This window comes from Lutra lutra, chromosome 3 (assembly GCF_902655055.1).
Source record: "Lutra lutra chromosome 3, mLutLut1.2, whole genome shotgun sequence".
Lineage (NCBI taxonomy): Eukaryota > Metazoa > Chordata > Mammalia > Carnivora > Mustelidae > Lutra > Lutra lutra.
The window spans coordinates 155,284,242-155,300,922 of record NC_062280.1 but is presented as its reverse complement, the minus strand read 5'-3'; the positions used below and the strand labels follow the sequence as shown (position 1 = coordinate 155,300,922).

Below are 16,681 nucleotides of genomic sequence, written 5' to 3'. Positions count from 1 at the left end.
CTTCTTTCACATACTGGCTTGGAAATAGCACTAAAATAAGAAGGGAATCAGTAGTTGATCCTATCAGCTTAGTCATGAGAAAGGTAAGCACAAGTATGCCCACCTGGCATGTTTTTAAAACTTCATTAATTAGGAAAAAAATAACATTCCTGCTCCTCTTCAGAAATCTAGATCTAAGAATTACATGATGAGGTCTTCCTTTTCTTTTCTTAAATATCTTTATATTTCAAAATACCTTCTTTTTTGAAGTATTTTTATATACATATAAGTGCAAATATAAATTATATATATTATTTTTAAAATAAATTTTCAAAAGGTATTTTAGTTTTGAGGCATCAAACAAACTTATGAATTTTTAAGCAAAAAAACATAAAAAAACCACCAGCACTAACACTAATAGAATAAGTATTATCTGATTTTATTTTTAAATTGTGGGGGAGGAAAGAAGTCAAGGGCACTGAGAATAAAGTAGAATTATCAATTCCTTCAATTTCCCTTAAGAAAAAATTCACTGATGAAGTTTATCTCTAGAGAATGTTTCCCTTTAAGTTGTCCCTACCTGAATGTTGATCTCTCAACCCATCCTTGAAATAGAAACCAGAGTGATCTTTGTAAACTCAGCAAATCTGGTCTTTTCAAGGCCCAGATTTAAAACGTTCGATGGATCTCTGGACCCAGGGTGGTACTTGGGGAATCCATCAAGTCATTAATACAAAGTTTGGCCATTTGAAAAAAGAACGATTTGCATATATCTTACAATTTGATATGTAAAATTAATGGTAATTTTTACAGAAAAACTAATACACTCTTCAAAACTATTATACTCTTTAAGTTTGTGGATAAGCTATCAAGATTGCAGTGGTCTATTTAATTTAGTCAAAATTCAGGGCCTGGATTTCTCAGTTATGTCATTTGTTTATGTTGGTTACAGTTGTTAAATGGCATGCTTGGTTGTTATCACTATATTACTTATACCCCAGTACACCAGAGTGGTTAGGTGAAATGTAAAAGTTCTGATGAAACATTCTATAATGAGAATAATGTCAAAAATGAAAACTATGAAAAAATAGAATCTCAGTGAATATGAATCTCTACGTGGTGGGAATGGCAACTCTACAAGTTTGAGGATTCATATCCAAAAAGGAAAAATATGAATGAATATAAGAATGAATATTGAAAAACTGGATTTCATTAGACCCTTTGTGCCTAGTCCCCTGAACACTGTTAAAATACTTCCCCTACAGGGACACCTGGGTGGCTCAGTAGGTTACACATCTGCCTTCGGCTAAGGTCATGATCCCAGGGTCCTGGAATCGAGTCCTGCATCAGGCTCCCTGCTCAGCAGGAAGTCTGCCTCTCTCTCTCCCTGCTGTTCCCCCTGCTTGGCTCATTCTCTGTCTCACTCAATCTAATAAATAAATAAAGAGATTAAAAAAAAAAAACTTCACCTATAATTTTTGTCAAATCAATGCATGAATTTTTTTCATGAATTCAATTTCTAATCTAAAATAGCTTCTTACTGGGATGCTGGGTGGCTCAGTCGGTTAAGCATCTGCCTTCAGCTCAGGTCATGATTCCAGGGTCCTGGGATAGAGCCCTTGTCGGGGTTCCTCCTCAGTGAGAAGCCTGCTCCTCCCTCTCCCTCTGCCTGCCACTCCCCATGCTTGTACTCTTTCTCTTCCTCTCTCCCTCTAAAATAAATAAATAAAATCTTTAAAAATAAATCAATAAAAAAACAGATTACAAATAAATTAGGTTAATGTAAGTATAACTGGCTACCAAATAGGTTTTGCTATTTAAAGAAAAACTTCTATATTTTACTCAGAATTGATATATTTTAACAGGCTTTTCAACCTCACATTTGGTTCCTTCCCTTAAGCAATACTGATTTGATAAAAACTATCTGTAGTCTAGGTTTTCTACAAAATCCAAAAGTTGTCCAGGTGTGATAGAAATTCTCAATTGAAAGCAATGAAGGATTTCTATCTGCCCTAGGACATAATGGAAAAGTTCTATTAAAATCAGTAGACCATTTCAAAAACACCTGACAATTCTGTATCTGATAGAAAGTCCCACTGCAAGTAGTGGCACATTCCTATCAAATAGTTAGGATTTACTAATCTGTGAAGCAGCACCATTCATACCAGTCATTACAAATAAGGATACAAACAAGGATCGTGGTTGTTCTGGAAAGTTATTTTTGACAAACATTGGAAAAGTAGCATGTACAACTTATTCCAACTTCTTCTAAGTAATAATGAACTAATAAATCTACTTCACTAATTACTTAGGACAGAGGCCAAAAAACTTTTCCTGTAAAGGGGCAGATAGTAAAAATTGTAGTTTTCCTGCAGGCCATACGATCTCTGTCACAACTACTCAACTCTGCTCAGAGCACAAATACATGGTATAGGTGTATATGAATAAAACTTTATTAACAAGAGTAAGCATGAAATCAAACTGGGCCATAGTTTACCAACTCCTTACTTAGGATAAAGCTATATAATCTTTTTTCTTTAAAATCTAGACTCAAAAGATGTCTCTCTTTAAAAATTTATTTAATCTTCAAAAAATTTATATTGTTCCATAAATTTACATATTACAAAACTGGCTCCAAACATTTAATTTTTAAGTAGAACATTCCATTACTCATTAAATGAAATCCTTATTTATAAAATTAAAAGGCAAATACTTAATAATAATGCAATATTTCAACAATATTAAATTACCTGCCTTCAGCTTCTGAGACTTACTAAATTCACATCCAAAATAAGAGATTGAATATTGATAGTTCTCTCTCTCAAATGTCTTTCATTCTTCCTGTACAAGTGAAATAATATTATATGAAATATCCTATCTGTATTACTTATCTTTAATTTGAGGCACCAACATTTATAAGATTACCAAATGGTAAGACATATTTTATAATGAGATTCAAAACCCATAAGATATAAGGATTTTGTCTTTATCAAGGTAATCCTTTAAGAGACAATAAAAGATAATCTAAAATAAAGGACAACTTTTTTCAGAAATAACACAATATCAGAAATCGATATATGTGCAAATTACATGAATTTATTTGTAGGTAGCAGTAAGTTATGAGAATCCAGGCTTAATATGCATTAGAAAGGACGCAAATATTTACTAGGCACTCAGCACATGACAAGCAGTGTTCTGAACACTTTGTGTGTATCAACTCATTAATCCTCTTAAGTACACTATGGGTTAGGTGCTATAATTGGCACCACTTAACAGATGAGCAAACTGAGGCAGCAAATACTTAATTAATGTACTCAAGGCTATAGTTAATCAGTGGCAGAACTAGGACTGACCCTAACGGAAGACAGTTGGACTTCAGAGCCCATGCTTTTAACCATGAACCTCATTGCTTCTCAAGAGGCAGGTATATTTGTGTGGCCAGCCATACTTCAATTACACCTTAAAATTTAAAAATAGAAAGTAGGTATAAATTTAACTGAAAATCAAGGATACATGTGGTGTTTTCACAACTATTTTCTTTTCCTCAGTAATCGCTAATGATAACCCAGTTTTGTGATGTAATTCTAATTAACCAATTCTAATATAAATTAACTATTCAAAATCATGGAATTTACTAATTTCAGTTCCAAACACAAATCAATTCCAGCTCGCAAGCCTGTTCCTCCTCCACAATGCTGACTTCCTACTGACTTCTCAGTTCACGTACACTGAGTACTTAGGCAAAAAAGAAAAAAAACAGCGGCTGCAGGGCAGTACCAGGCAAGCTGTAACAGCAACAAGCAGCTGAATATAACAAAATCATTCAGTCAAACAGCCTATTTTTCCACTTTGAAAATACAAGTCTTAGATACACAGAAATCTATAATCAGACATTTTTTAAATATACTTTTGCTTAAGGCAGTAGAGCATTACCAGTAACGATAAACAATTCAATTTGCACGTGAAAGTTATTGTGATAAGGTAAAACATTTTAAAAGACCACCAACGGTCCAATTCAATTTTATTTTCCACGAAAACATGTTTAGGCAGGAGTAATTCAAACCATGTAAAGCAATGTTAGCCAATATGACAACAACACAGATAAGTCTCATAACATCAAATGTAAAGTAATATTAGTTCGTATTAATTCGTAACTAAAAGTATAAGAAAGCTACAAAATACAGTGGAAAGGTATTACCTCATAACAAACATGACTATTCTTTAATGTGTTATAATAGATATCACCACATGATTAAACCAAGAAGGCTTGCAATCCCCTTTGATAAGCAAACATAATACATACATACATACTTATTATTATGGAGTGACATATAATTAGGGAAAGAGGGCTTGGCAAACTAAAAAGTCCTTTACAAACATAAGATTATCACTAAAAATAATAAAAATGTTTAAGTAGAATATTAATAAGTAAATTAAATCAAAAGTATAAAGTAAAAAAAAAATTCCTCATTCATTCATACCAAATTCATGCAACTTTACCATAATTTGAATAGCATCAGTAAGTGAAAAATTCAAAATGTCTTCAGGTAGAAGGGAACTACTTTAAGTGTGGTCCATGTCAGTCTTCAAAGACTGGATCCATGTCAGTCTTCAAACTCTTTGTTACTGCTTCATGATGGAATAACTGAAGGGAGCATTTAAAATCGCTTACAGAGGGGTGCCTGGGTGGCTCAGTGGGTTAAAGCCTCTGCCTTCAGCTCAGGTCATGATCCAGGGTCCTGGGATCGAGCCCCACATCGGGCTCTCTGCTTGTCAGGGAGCCTGCTTCCCCTCCTCTCTCTCTGCCTGCCTCTCTGCCTACTTGTGATCTCTGTCAAATAAATAAAAATAAATTTAAAAAAATATATTTAGGCTTGTTTAAAAAAAAAACTCTTACAGAAATTTGAAATTGTTACAGAATTTTATACTTCACAAATGTACTGGCGTGTGAAAAACTAGAAATTTTTTTTTTAAGATTTTATTTATTTATTTGACAGAGAGAGATCACAAGCAGGCAGAGAGAGGGGAGGAAGCAGGCTCCCCGCAGAGCAGAGAGCCCGATGCGGGGCTCGATCCCAGGACCCTGAGATCATGACCTGAGCCGAAGGCAGCGGCTTAACCACTGAGCCACCCAGGCGCCCCGAAAAACTAGAAATTTTAATAATTGGCAAGAGTTTGAGAATCACAGAGCTAGACCACATTTCCCAGAATCCCTTTCACATAGAATTCTAAGTTCTTGGAAACCAAGGAAGTGATGTGTCCCACCTTTCCTATTAGGGAGGGACTTGACTCTATGGCTCTCAGCTGTCCTTTCCCTTCCTGCAAGCTAAAACTCAGATGTGGCAGCTACTTTGCTGTATGTGTGGAAACAATGACAATACCCTAAGTGGTGCTTCTCTAACTCTGAGATACAAAAAAGTTACTAGGAGAATCCTGTTAAAACAGAGATGCTGATTTAAGAGCACTGTGGTAGACTGAGATTCTACATTGCTAACAAGCTACCAGATAATGCTAATGATGCTGATCTTAGGACCATACTTGGGAGTAGCCAGTGTTAGGGGACAACAAAACAGTAAGATCAAAGGAACCTGGGTCCCTAAATGACAACAAAAAGCAATATCACCATCACTGTATGTTGTTTTGTGATGAGGGGGGAAAAAGGCTATGATTTTTAGAGCTTTATAATGTGGGGTCTTTGTACATCAGCCTAGATTTCAATCCAACTAATGTAGATCAGTTCTGTAAATATTAGAAGGGTGTACCTCAGGCCAGTTTTGTGTTTTAATTAAAATAATGTCAATATTAATGCTTATTCACATAAGTACAAACTGGTAAAAACTTCAAGGCCTTATTGCCCTTTCAAAATAATCAGGCTCCAGAACGCACACTATGATTTCTGTCAAGTATCATTTAAATATTATTACTCTGTACCCATTAACCTCTAAACCACTACCCTGCACTATCTTTTTCATGATGTCAAATCAAAATTTAATGAGTATAATGGCAGGTGTCTCTGTACAGCCAAGAGCTGCTAGATGTGTTTACCAACAAAGTTAAATGTAAATTTTGGGTGGTTACTTTGCACCAATAATGATGTAAACACAGACACAAAAATGGGCACTGAAATTTCATGGTATTGATAGAGCAACCACATTTTTAATATACGTATACAAAATACATTCATTTTTACCAATGGTTAATTATCAAAGAAACACCTAATTAACATTCGCTTAGAAAGACTTCTGATAAATGTATAACTAAAGAAAAAAAAGCATAAACAAAGCAAATAATCACAACCAGAAAAAGCAGTCAAAAAATTTATCAGCAGCAGTCAAATAAAGAAGTATACCCTAATCCTGTAAAACTTCAAAATGACCAAAGACGGGTCTGATAGAGCCTGGGTTCTAACCTTGTACCACATCTCCCCAAAAAGCACAACTAAGGAAAGAAGAAAATCAACACAATCCTGGAGAACCGTCACTATTACTCACAATTTAGAGTGAAACAAACCAAGAGACTCAGCAGGCAGCCTGGACAAAAGATTATGGCAAACCCCCAGGAGGAGAAGCCTCTGCACACCAACTGAAGCTCTCAGCCCCAGAGGAAAGGCTCAACAGTATTGGTCATTCTGAGTATGGTAGTCAGAGGAAAGCCACTGAGAAGAAGCCTATTTTACGCGTTTTGTGACCTAACTAGCAACATATACTTGGTCTTTTTGCTGTTCATAATTGAAAGTTAACAAAAGAACAACCTATGCTTGGCAGGGTCCTCATATAAGAACCCAGTGGATTGAAACCCTGTGCCAGCTTACTAAACTGGAAAGTGTCCCAAATGCCTACTGCTTTGCCCTATCAAAGGCCACAGAATGAATTACAACCTCATCATCCTAATGCCTTTCTAACCAGGGACCCCCAGATAACAAGCAATTCTGAAATATCGAAAAAGAAAAGTAAAAACTTTAGCAGCTCATAAAATATCAAATGAGTAAAGAAATAATTAGGACCTAGGACAAACTTATACTAAAAACAAACTTCTGAAAGTAATTTCTATTAACAATGCTTTGAGAGAGAACATCTCAAACCCCTACAGAAACAGTTGGTTGTCCCATTCAAAGAAATATTATCAACATATCTGTAAATGTATGTGTTTGTGTTCTGTCAGAAGTATCAATAGAGAAAGCTTTAACAGGTTATTTCCTGCATTTCTGTAAAAATAACAATTTTTCCATAAAACTGATTTTTAGAATTTCACATTCATTTCACAAGTAACAATTTCCTACGCTATACAAAGCCTGAATAAGTTTCATGTTCCTTGAGAACACAAAAACAATATTATGAAACATCCTGAGACTAATTACGATGGTACTAACAACATTCATTCCACAAGCATTTCTGTGTCTACTGTGGACCTCACACCCTGCTAAATGCTAAGAATGCTATAGAAACATAAAAAGACTTGATCTTTGTCCTGCAGGATCTTACAAAACGAGACATCAAACTATTTTAACTAAATAGAAAAACTGGATCTAATCTAATCTAATAACATTAGAATACATCTATGGCAAAAGGAATATACACTTATTTCTTTGGGTCTAATAATATTAGAATATATTATGGCAAAAGGAAAAATTATTTCATTCACTTTATCATGATCATCTATCAACTTTCTGGATGTTTAAACTTGCATACATCCCTATTTCTCTTTCAAAACAAAACTTAAACTGAATTAATTCCAAAAGCCATTATAAAATGTTGGCTTAATTTATTTAGCAAGTTTTCCCATCAACATTTATGTTTAATGTTTCATATCATATATTTTTAAAAATCTACCTTAATTTTCAAATATCTCAAGGTCTTGCTTAGGAATTTAGTAAAATAAAAAAGTTTTTTCTTACATCTTCACTTAATGTCTACAACAGACTGTCTTCTGAAAAGCTGCAGCTGAATTTTATTTGCATTTTGTTTTTAAATATTTTAATTATTTATTTGGGAGAGAGAGAGAAAGCATGAGCAGGGGGAGAGGCAGAGGAAGAAGCAGGCTCCTTGCTGAACAAGGAGCCAAATGCAGGGCTTGATCCCAGGACTCTGGGATCATGACCTGAGCCTAAGACAGAGCCTTAACAGACTAAGCCACCCAGGCCCCTATTTGCCTTTTATATTTAAAAGAGATTTGAGGGGACGGGGGTGGGGATGAGGTGGGGCGGTGGAATTTTTTTAAAAAGGAACATTCAGATACCTAAATTTATAAAAAAAAAAAATGTTTTAAAAACTGATCTGAATCTCTAGAATCAGCAAGTCAGTAATATTGACCTAAGCAAATAATCTTGTCACAGAACTCTTTTTTTTTTTTTTTAAAGATTTTATTCATCTATTTGACAGAGAGAGATCACAAGCAGGCAGAGAGGCAGGCAGAGAGAGAGGAGGAAGCAGGCTCCCCGCCAAGCAGAGAGCCCGATGCGGGGCTCGATCCCAGGACCCTGAGATCATGACCCGAGCCGAAGGCAGCGGCTTAACCCACTGAGCCACCCAGGCGCCCCTTGTCACAGAACTCTTAAAGATATGTCCATTTTCTCTTTTCAGAAAAGTCAATGATTTCCTTCCAATGCTTTTTCCCCTCTCTGGCAGCTCCTAAAAGGCTAATTCTCTTTTAAAATGCTGAAATTCTTCAGTGCTTGAACCCAGCCTCTTCTTATTTAAAGCCTGACTTTTTTTTTTTTTTAAGATTTTTATTTATTTATTTGACAGAGATCGCAGGTAGGCAGAGAGAGAGAGAGGAGGAAGCAGGCTCCCTGCTGAGCAGAGAGCCCGTAAAGCCTGACTTTTTAGATCATAGATCAGTGCTATCTAATAGAAATAAGATGCAAGCCACACTCGTAACAGTAAAAAGAAACATGTGAAGTTAAATTATAATGTATTTTAACACAATATATTGAGAGCATTATTTCAATTATAAGCAATATAAAAATGTATGAGAGATATTTACATCCTTTTTTGTTCTGAGTCTTCCAAATCCAGTTTGTATTTTACATGTACAAGTATTTTACATTTTACAAGCATTCAGCAGCCACATGTGGCTATTGTCTACCATACTGGACAGTGTGGCCTTAGATGATCTCATCTGCACTGCTTCAATTATCAGCTATACTTGAATGATTCCGAATTTCTATCTCTAATCCAGTCTTTTTCCTAGTACAAGATTAGTATTTCCCAATGCCTAACTGGCATCTTCTTTTAGATAACTCAAAGGCACTTCACAGTCAAATAATGTCCAACTTCAATTCCACCCGTCAACAGTGTGTTCCTTTTCTAATACTCCCTATTTAACCCTATTGTAATCAGTTCAAGTATAAAAGCCAGAAACCTAGAAATCAACTCTTTGACACCTCCTTCTCTCTTTCCCATAAACAATCCATCTAAAAGTTCTGTCCATTTTACCTCCTAAATATTGCTCAAGTCAATTTCTGTTCTCCATCTCAATCATCACCACCACTTTATCCATCCAGCTACTCATGCCAAGCTCTGAGCTATTTTCTTCAATGCAAGCATTTCTCAAAATTTAACTATGATGTCATCCCTACTCCAACCCCTGATAAAACTTTGATAAAACTTTGCCTCTAGAATAAAAGCAAGGCCCAAGCTACATGATCTAGACCCTAAGTATCTCCCAGTCCCACCTCCCTATACTGTTCCTATCTTGTCCATTCATCCCAGTCCTTCAGACCTTTGTACTCACCATGCTCCCTACTGCCCTATGAAATTTGCATCTGCTTTTTAAAATCTTACTTATCCTATATAATTCCCACTCATCCTCCAGATCTCAGGGATGCATTCTACAACCACCACAAAGACACCAAATTTCCATTCCATAAATTCTTCCAGAACCATGCCCCTTTTCATCTCTGGTGTGTTTACAGATGCAGTGTTTACAGTACATAGTTAATGGCTTTCTCCCCATAAGACTACATCGGATTGTACTAAAGAAAGTCTCTGCTACAACAAGATGTTTAATAATTATTTGTTGAATGAATGCATCAATGAATCTGCCTTGTTTTTCCCTAGAAAAGGATTAGACACCATATAAGATGGCATATACAACATATCCTACTTATACACCATTAGTTCTGGAAAGCCTTCCAGACTTCCCAAGCAAAATACCACTGTATAGCATGTTTAAATACTGAGGGACTTGTATATCATCGCAAAAACAAACAGTGCCTTGTGTATAAGGCATAAACATTTACTACATGTATTTCAGTAGACACATTACTATATAGGGTTACATATTTCTTTGCATTATTGCAGAGACTTACTGTTGTAAAGATACCATACCTTCAACAGCACTATCTTAAGATGAGGGTAGCTATTTGTCTCCACTATAAAGGCTGTAAAGCTGTAATAAGTGTAAGAAGCACTCACACATGCACACAGACTCACCCACAGAGTAGCTGTGAAACCTGTAGGGGTTACAGTACTAAGGTACACGTAGGATCTGTCCAGCCCTGGAGTGTGATGTGGTTCCTTCCCCTTTCTCTATATCACTAGGGTGCTTCTTTCCTGTTCTCAGTATCTTTGATTTGACACCCCTGTTAAAATTTTATCTTATCACCACACATTTATTGTCTCCTCTTCTCTGCTTTACTTTGTTTTCATTCTATGACTTCACAAATGTTTCTCAATTTTTACATAAATTGTTTTGCATTACTGGGAGTGCAGTCTGCTTCTTCTAAAAATCACCTGGAGGTAAAGACTTCTTCAGCTACTTCCAGATCCTACATCTTACAAAAAGTCAATTCTAGAGAGATGGGACTTAACTGAAACATGATAAGTCAAACTGCCAATATCCTTCTTTTGTCAAGAGGAGAAAATATACGCCGAAAAAGTTGATATAGTTATATTTTTATGGTTCTTGAAATGTTACTATGTAATTTTTACTTGATTTAGCAAATGCTGCTGTGTGAGATGAGAAAATTATTTTCAACTTGCTGAGGTAGCAAGTTTCTTTTTATACCCCCTTTATGCTTGAGGCAGTCAAGTCTACAGGCAGTTGAAACTAGATTTATAGGTTATTCACCAAAAAAATCACTGCAAACAGTACCTTGAAACCTTAAAATTTGCAGTTTAACAGACTATCCAGGCATTTTTAGCAGTTTATAGTATCAGTAGAAGCCACCGGGCAATATGTAACATATTTTAAGACAGAAGGTCAACAAGGCTTATTAGTATTAAACTATAATTTCACAAACAACATAAACCAAAGATATAGTTACAAATGCTCATTAAAAAAAATAGGAAATATTTCAAAATAGGATGTCTCTGATAAGCTCCCCTGAAAACTAAATACAAGGCAACTGGCTTCTTCTAGTATTCTTCAATATGATCTATTATTGTTTTGGCTAAAAAAGTGTTTTAATGGTTCTGATCCTTTCTGAAACAGTGTACCAAGAGTATGTTTATATCAAAGCGGTAATGATAAAATATTTTATAATTCTAGATAATAAAGTATCTTGCACTTAATATACCACCTTATAAAGAACTACCAATATTCTTTACAAATGGACTTATGCCTAAGAGTTATGTTGGCATATGAGGGAGCAAAACTTCAGACACCCTTTGTATAAACTTCTCTCATATCACTGTTAGCAACAGTGTAGCAGGTAAAAGTAAAGTAATGCTGATGGGGCTGTAAAAGTTGCTTCCCGGTTGAAGACAGATCATTCACCAGCAATCTCTTAGGGAAGAGGTGTGTCTCTCAGAAAACAGAAGCCATAAAAGAAAGGTGCAGAGTGGGCTACTGAACCGGGAATCTGACTTTCTTGGTCTTGATCATTAATGTTTTGGGGAGGAAGCTTCTACATGATGGCATGTGAAAAGAAGCTCTCCATCTGTGGATAGGTCAAAAGTTAGAAATTAGAAATTCCAGCAAATTGTCCTAAAGCACCCTTTGGAATAGCTATCTCAAAGCAACATGTGGAACAGGGCTGGCTCCTCAAGACAAAAGAGCATTCACTTTATACTCCACACTGTCATTGTGCTTCCTATTTTATTTATCTTACAGTTGTTCTTCTCTAGTACTAAATTTTTATAGACTTTTTTTAAGCTGCAGTCTTTCTTAGTTGTTCAAAGGTGAAAGAAAGGGAAAGGAGTTTGGTGGTACACACTTGGGCCAGAGAATGGTCAGTATACTGGTAGCACCAGTAGTCAAAGAAATAGAACTCAAAAGAGAAGGTGAAGTTCAAGGGGAACAAGGTAAGAAGACTTGTGTGTTCATCCTTCCATTTCCCCTCTAACCTTTCCCTCTTCACCAAAAACACAAAAACAAAAAACCCAGAGCAAATCTGGGTTAAGCCTTCCATGTTAGAAATCTGGAGTTTCTAATGAACTATGTTCCTTCAGAATAAAATGGAAACACTATTTCTAATGTTACCTTATGGTGTCTTCAACTCAAAACTGCTAGGTAAGACAAACACATATAATATAGTGCCTTACCTTTCAGATAATCTTAGACTTTGCAAGATACAGAATTAACCATTTTCAGGTAACTCTGATCAGCACTTAAGTGAGCCACTGCAAGATACAAGCTTTCTTTGTTTTCAAAATCAACCACTCCTAAGCATAAGCACCTTATATTTCCCAAAGGAGAAAGTCAATTTACACACCACAAAATGCTTTAATCCAATTTTCTATTTCAAAATGTGTTATTTTTGATCAACAATTTAAATTAGAAATGATCACCATGGCTTGATGGAAATGAGTTTTGAATCTTTATTCCACACATTTGAGCAGTATTCTTGGATCTGCTACTTATAACTGAGCAAATCTTTGATTCTCTCTGTGCTTCAGTATCCTCATCTGCACACAAGGGTGTTAAGCTGTGCCATCACTAAGTCTATGGAAAATACCTTTCCCAAAAACACAATCACAATTATGTTCTAACATGTTTCTATTTTTTAAGGTTCCAAAAGGTTGATATTTCTATAAAAATTCTAAAGATTCAAAAGGTTAGCAGAAACATGCAATTCCCCTTTAAGGGGAATCTCCAAAGAGAAAAAACAAAAGACGTTAAGTAAATCTGTTATTGAGACAAATTGAGCCAAATCTCTCATTGTGAAGTTTATTCCACACATATAACTAAACACTACAAGAGATCAATGTACTATTTAGTGCATTATTTAAACACAACCACCATACTGTGAAAGTCCCTGAAACTTTTAAGTTCAAATTAGCATAACCTGTTGCTTTCTATGCTACTCATCACTAAAGAAAAAAAAAATTACTGTAATGTCTGCTGGAGTGGCTATTATTGGAGATGTATTTTAAAGTATTGGTTTTTGGGCGCCTGGGTGGCTCAGTGGGTTAGGCCGCTGCCTTCGGCTCAGGTCATGATCTCAGGGTCCTGGGATCGAGGCCCGCGTCGGGCTCTCTGCTCAGCAGGGAGCCTGCTTCCCTCCCTCTCTCTCTCTGCCTGCCTCTCCCTCTGCTTGTGATCTCTCTCTGTCAAATAAATAAATAAAATCTTTTAAAAAAAAAAGTATTGGTTTTGTGGGGGTCTTTAAGATAATAAACTTAAGAGGGGGGGAAATTTACTCAAAAACAAAACAAAACAAAACAAAAACCATAAATTGGAATTATGTATCAGAAACCTAAGCTTTAAGATAAAATATTACCCTAAACTATTATTTTAGGTGAAGATGATAGAAAGGATTTAATAATAGTTTAGGTGTTTTAACATCTATTTCTTTTCAGGTCCTATAAGTAATTAAGTGTATAGACTAAGTACTAAGAAAAAATGGTTTTGTCAGTAACAATAACAGAATCCCAAGAGTTAGAGGAAACTCAGACTGTCAGACCTGGAATGAGTTGGTCAAAACTACTCTATGGTCCTAAATCCTTCCAGTTCTCTTCTCTGCCTAAACTTTTGAGATTCTACATTTTAACACAGTAAGGCTCTACTTAAACATAAGATCTATACAGGCTACTTAAACACCTAGGAGATCCTCTTTCTCTTCTTTGGCACAAATCTAATCTGTTTAAGACCTATTAGGAATTACATGGTAACTCTTAGAAAAAGTCTTATTAGACCCACAAATTACTATTGCCTTTGTGAGTCACTGCCATATAAAAGCAACAAAGTCTGGTGGAAGAAGAAACATGTTAAACAGATCATTTGCAACACAAAATGACAAATGTTACAATATAACCATGCTAGGGACTTTAACAATGTAACAAAAGAAGGAGGCACTATCTAAACTTGGGTAGAGACAGGGGCTATAGAATCTGATTAGCAGGGGCATTCCAAGGTCAATTGTATCAGACTTTACTGGGAACCTATACTGTAGTGGCTCCCTGGCAGTACAAATATACAGAAAAATAAGATGCAGTTCCCCACCCCTAAAGAGCTTGTAGTCCAGAAAAGAACAATTTAGTATGTGTTTGGAACCAATGAGACTAGACTTTGGAGGTGTCATGTTGGAAAGAAGTAACCCAACAAGTTTGTAAATGAAATCATATTACTAGGTTAAGTTAAGTTTGTAAATGAAATCATATAACTAGGTTGAAGAACCCTTCAAGGCTCAATTTAATGAAAAATGGAGAGAAACTCAAGTAAAAGAGTAAGCCAAGGTTATTATCCAAAACATTCTTGTGAGGTAAAGAAACTGAAGGTAGAGATTCCAGAATAAAAACAGAACTGAGTATGGTGAGTCTTACCTTCAAAGTCTGTTACCCTAATGGTGTTCTATGCAAAAACCATGGGAACAACAATGCATAATGGTTAAAAGCACCAGATTTGGAACCAGCCTCCCCTGTGCTCACCTTTGAACTCCACCACTTCCTAGCTAGGTCAGAAAAGTTACTTAACAGTTCTGTGCCTGAGTCCTCACTTCTAAAGTGAAGTGCCTGCACAGCCAGGAGCCCCTTCTTCAAAACACAGGCATTATTATACCACTCCAATCAAAAACTTTATCCACAAAATCAAATCCATATCTTTTAGGCACTTGTAGCCACCATAACCTGCCCCAACCTTTCTGGTCTTAATCCTCACTGGACACCCTCCTACTTCCAGGAACCACTAGGATCTAGTGTCAGTTCTGCAAACCAATAAGCACTTTCCTACTTCTGTATCGCCTCTCCAGTGGCTGTCTAGAAAGACTTTTCCCTCACCATCTTTCAAAACCTGCTTCTCTAGGAAATGAACTCTCCTTCCCCTCCCAATTCCATAGCCCATTTGCATGCCTCTCTGCACAGTTTGCCACTGTTCCCCGTTTTTATGTTTGTTTCTGTAATGCCCCCCTCTCTCCTCTTTTCACCAAGATAGTGAACTTCCAGAGAGCTGGGGCAAATCTTTTTCATCCTCCTTCCCACCACTCCTCTCAGACTGCCTAGGTAGGCCTGCAAAAGCGTTATTAAATTAAACTGGATGTTAACAACTGTAATGGCCTCAGTTCCAGAAACTGCTTAATTTCGCATTTTTTAAACTGCTTTCAGATTCTAAAATCCTAACATGAAACGTCTTTAAAAATCACAACATTGCCATCGCTTCAAGAAAAGTTCCACGGAGCACCCACACGAGTTGACAATGAGGTCATTCTTAGCTTCAGAAGTTGTGTGTGTGCCACGGAGGGCAGCTTCACACCGGTCTGTACACACTACTCTGAAATTAGAAGAAGAGGCGGCCCGGTTGCAGCACGGGCTTTGCCCTGGTGGGCCCTCAACTTCCTGAGGGCCCGCGGGCTCCGGCCGCGCTCGCCCCTCTCCGCTGCACTGGGTCCCTCCAGCCCTCGCCTCCCCTCGTCCCGCCGCAGCAACACTCCCCAGAGCGGCGCGGACGGCGTGGCAGGTCCTCCCGGGCGAATGCGCTCGGGCCTGGGCCGCCGGCCACCCTGCCTGCTCGGCCCGCAGCCCCCGGCCTCTCCCCAGCCCGCCGCCCGCCTCCCGGGGCCCAGGCCGCGCCGCCGCCGCCGCCCCGAGGGAAGCTGGGGTACTCGCTCCGCTCCTCGTGGCGCCGGGGGCGGAGCCGGCCCGGAGGGCCCGGGGAGAGGCCGGGGGCGGGCGGCGGCCTCCGCCTACCCCGACACGCACCCCACCGCCCCCAACCCCAACACTCCTCGGGGCCCCGGCCCGCGTCCGTGGCCGAGGGGCCAGCGGGACTCGCCACTTACCAACCCGCCTGGGACAACGCCGCGCCGGGAACCTCAGACATGGTAGCTGCTTAAGCCGGGGGTGGTGGGGGGCTGGGGTGGGGGTGGGGGGGGGTAGGCCTCCTACTTGAGACCAAAAAAAAAAAAAAAAGAAGAAGAAGAAGAAAGAAAAAAAGAAAAAAAAAAAAAAACGAAAGAAAAGAAAAGAAAAAAAAAACTCCTCTGGTCGGCTCTGCAACTGGGCATGCTCAATGCGGCCGGCGCTTCCGCGTGCCGGTTCCGCTCGCCGCGTTTTCCGAGCGGCCGCAGGGGCAGGCCTGGCGTGGGGCTTGGAGGTTGCAGCCTGCCTGGGGCTGTGAGGCCTCTCACACCGGCTGGGGCCTGGAAATCGCAGGCCAGTTTGTGAGCAAGGACTACGAGACTTTGCTTTCCACCGAAGCCTGGTTATTTTTTGTTTTGGCTCACTTTTCTGAGTTGCACACCTTGGAAACTAATGCGGACTTTTTTCTTTGTAGAGCGGAAAGTAACGTCCGCTTTCCAGCGCCGACAGCCAGTCACTTCACCAGA

At 38.0% G+C, this 16,681-nt stretch overlaps 1 protein-coding gene across 5 annotated transcripts in view; it reads right to left on the bottom strand.

The window, feature by feature from the left end:
• The window catches only part of TDRD3 (tudor domain containing 3), a 160,403-nt gene extending 144,116 nt beyond the window's left edge, over positions 1 to 16,287 (bottom strand). For 4 of the 5 annotated variants that reach the window (XM_047720097.1, XM_047720099.1, XM_047720098.1 and 1 more), the window contains exon 1: positions 16,136 to 16,286. In XM_047720097.1, the coding sequence (XP_047576053.1) occupies positions 16,136 to 16,176 (41 nt within the window). In that variant the 5' untranslated portion in view covers positions 16,177 to 16,286. Of the gene's footprint in view, positions 1 to 16,135 lie in introns of all 5 variants that reach the window. The other variant, XM_047720096.1, reaches the window with a different exon arrangement.
• Between the last annotated feature and the right edge of the window lie 394 nt (positions 16,288 to 16,681).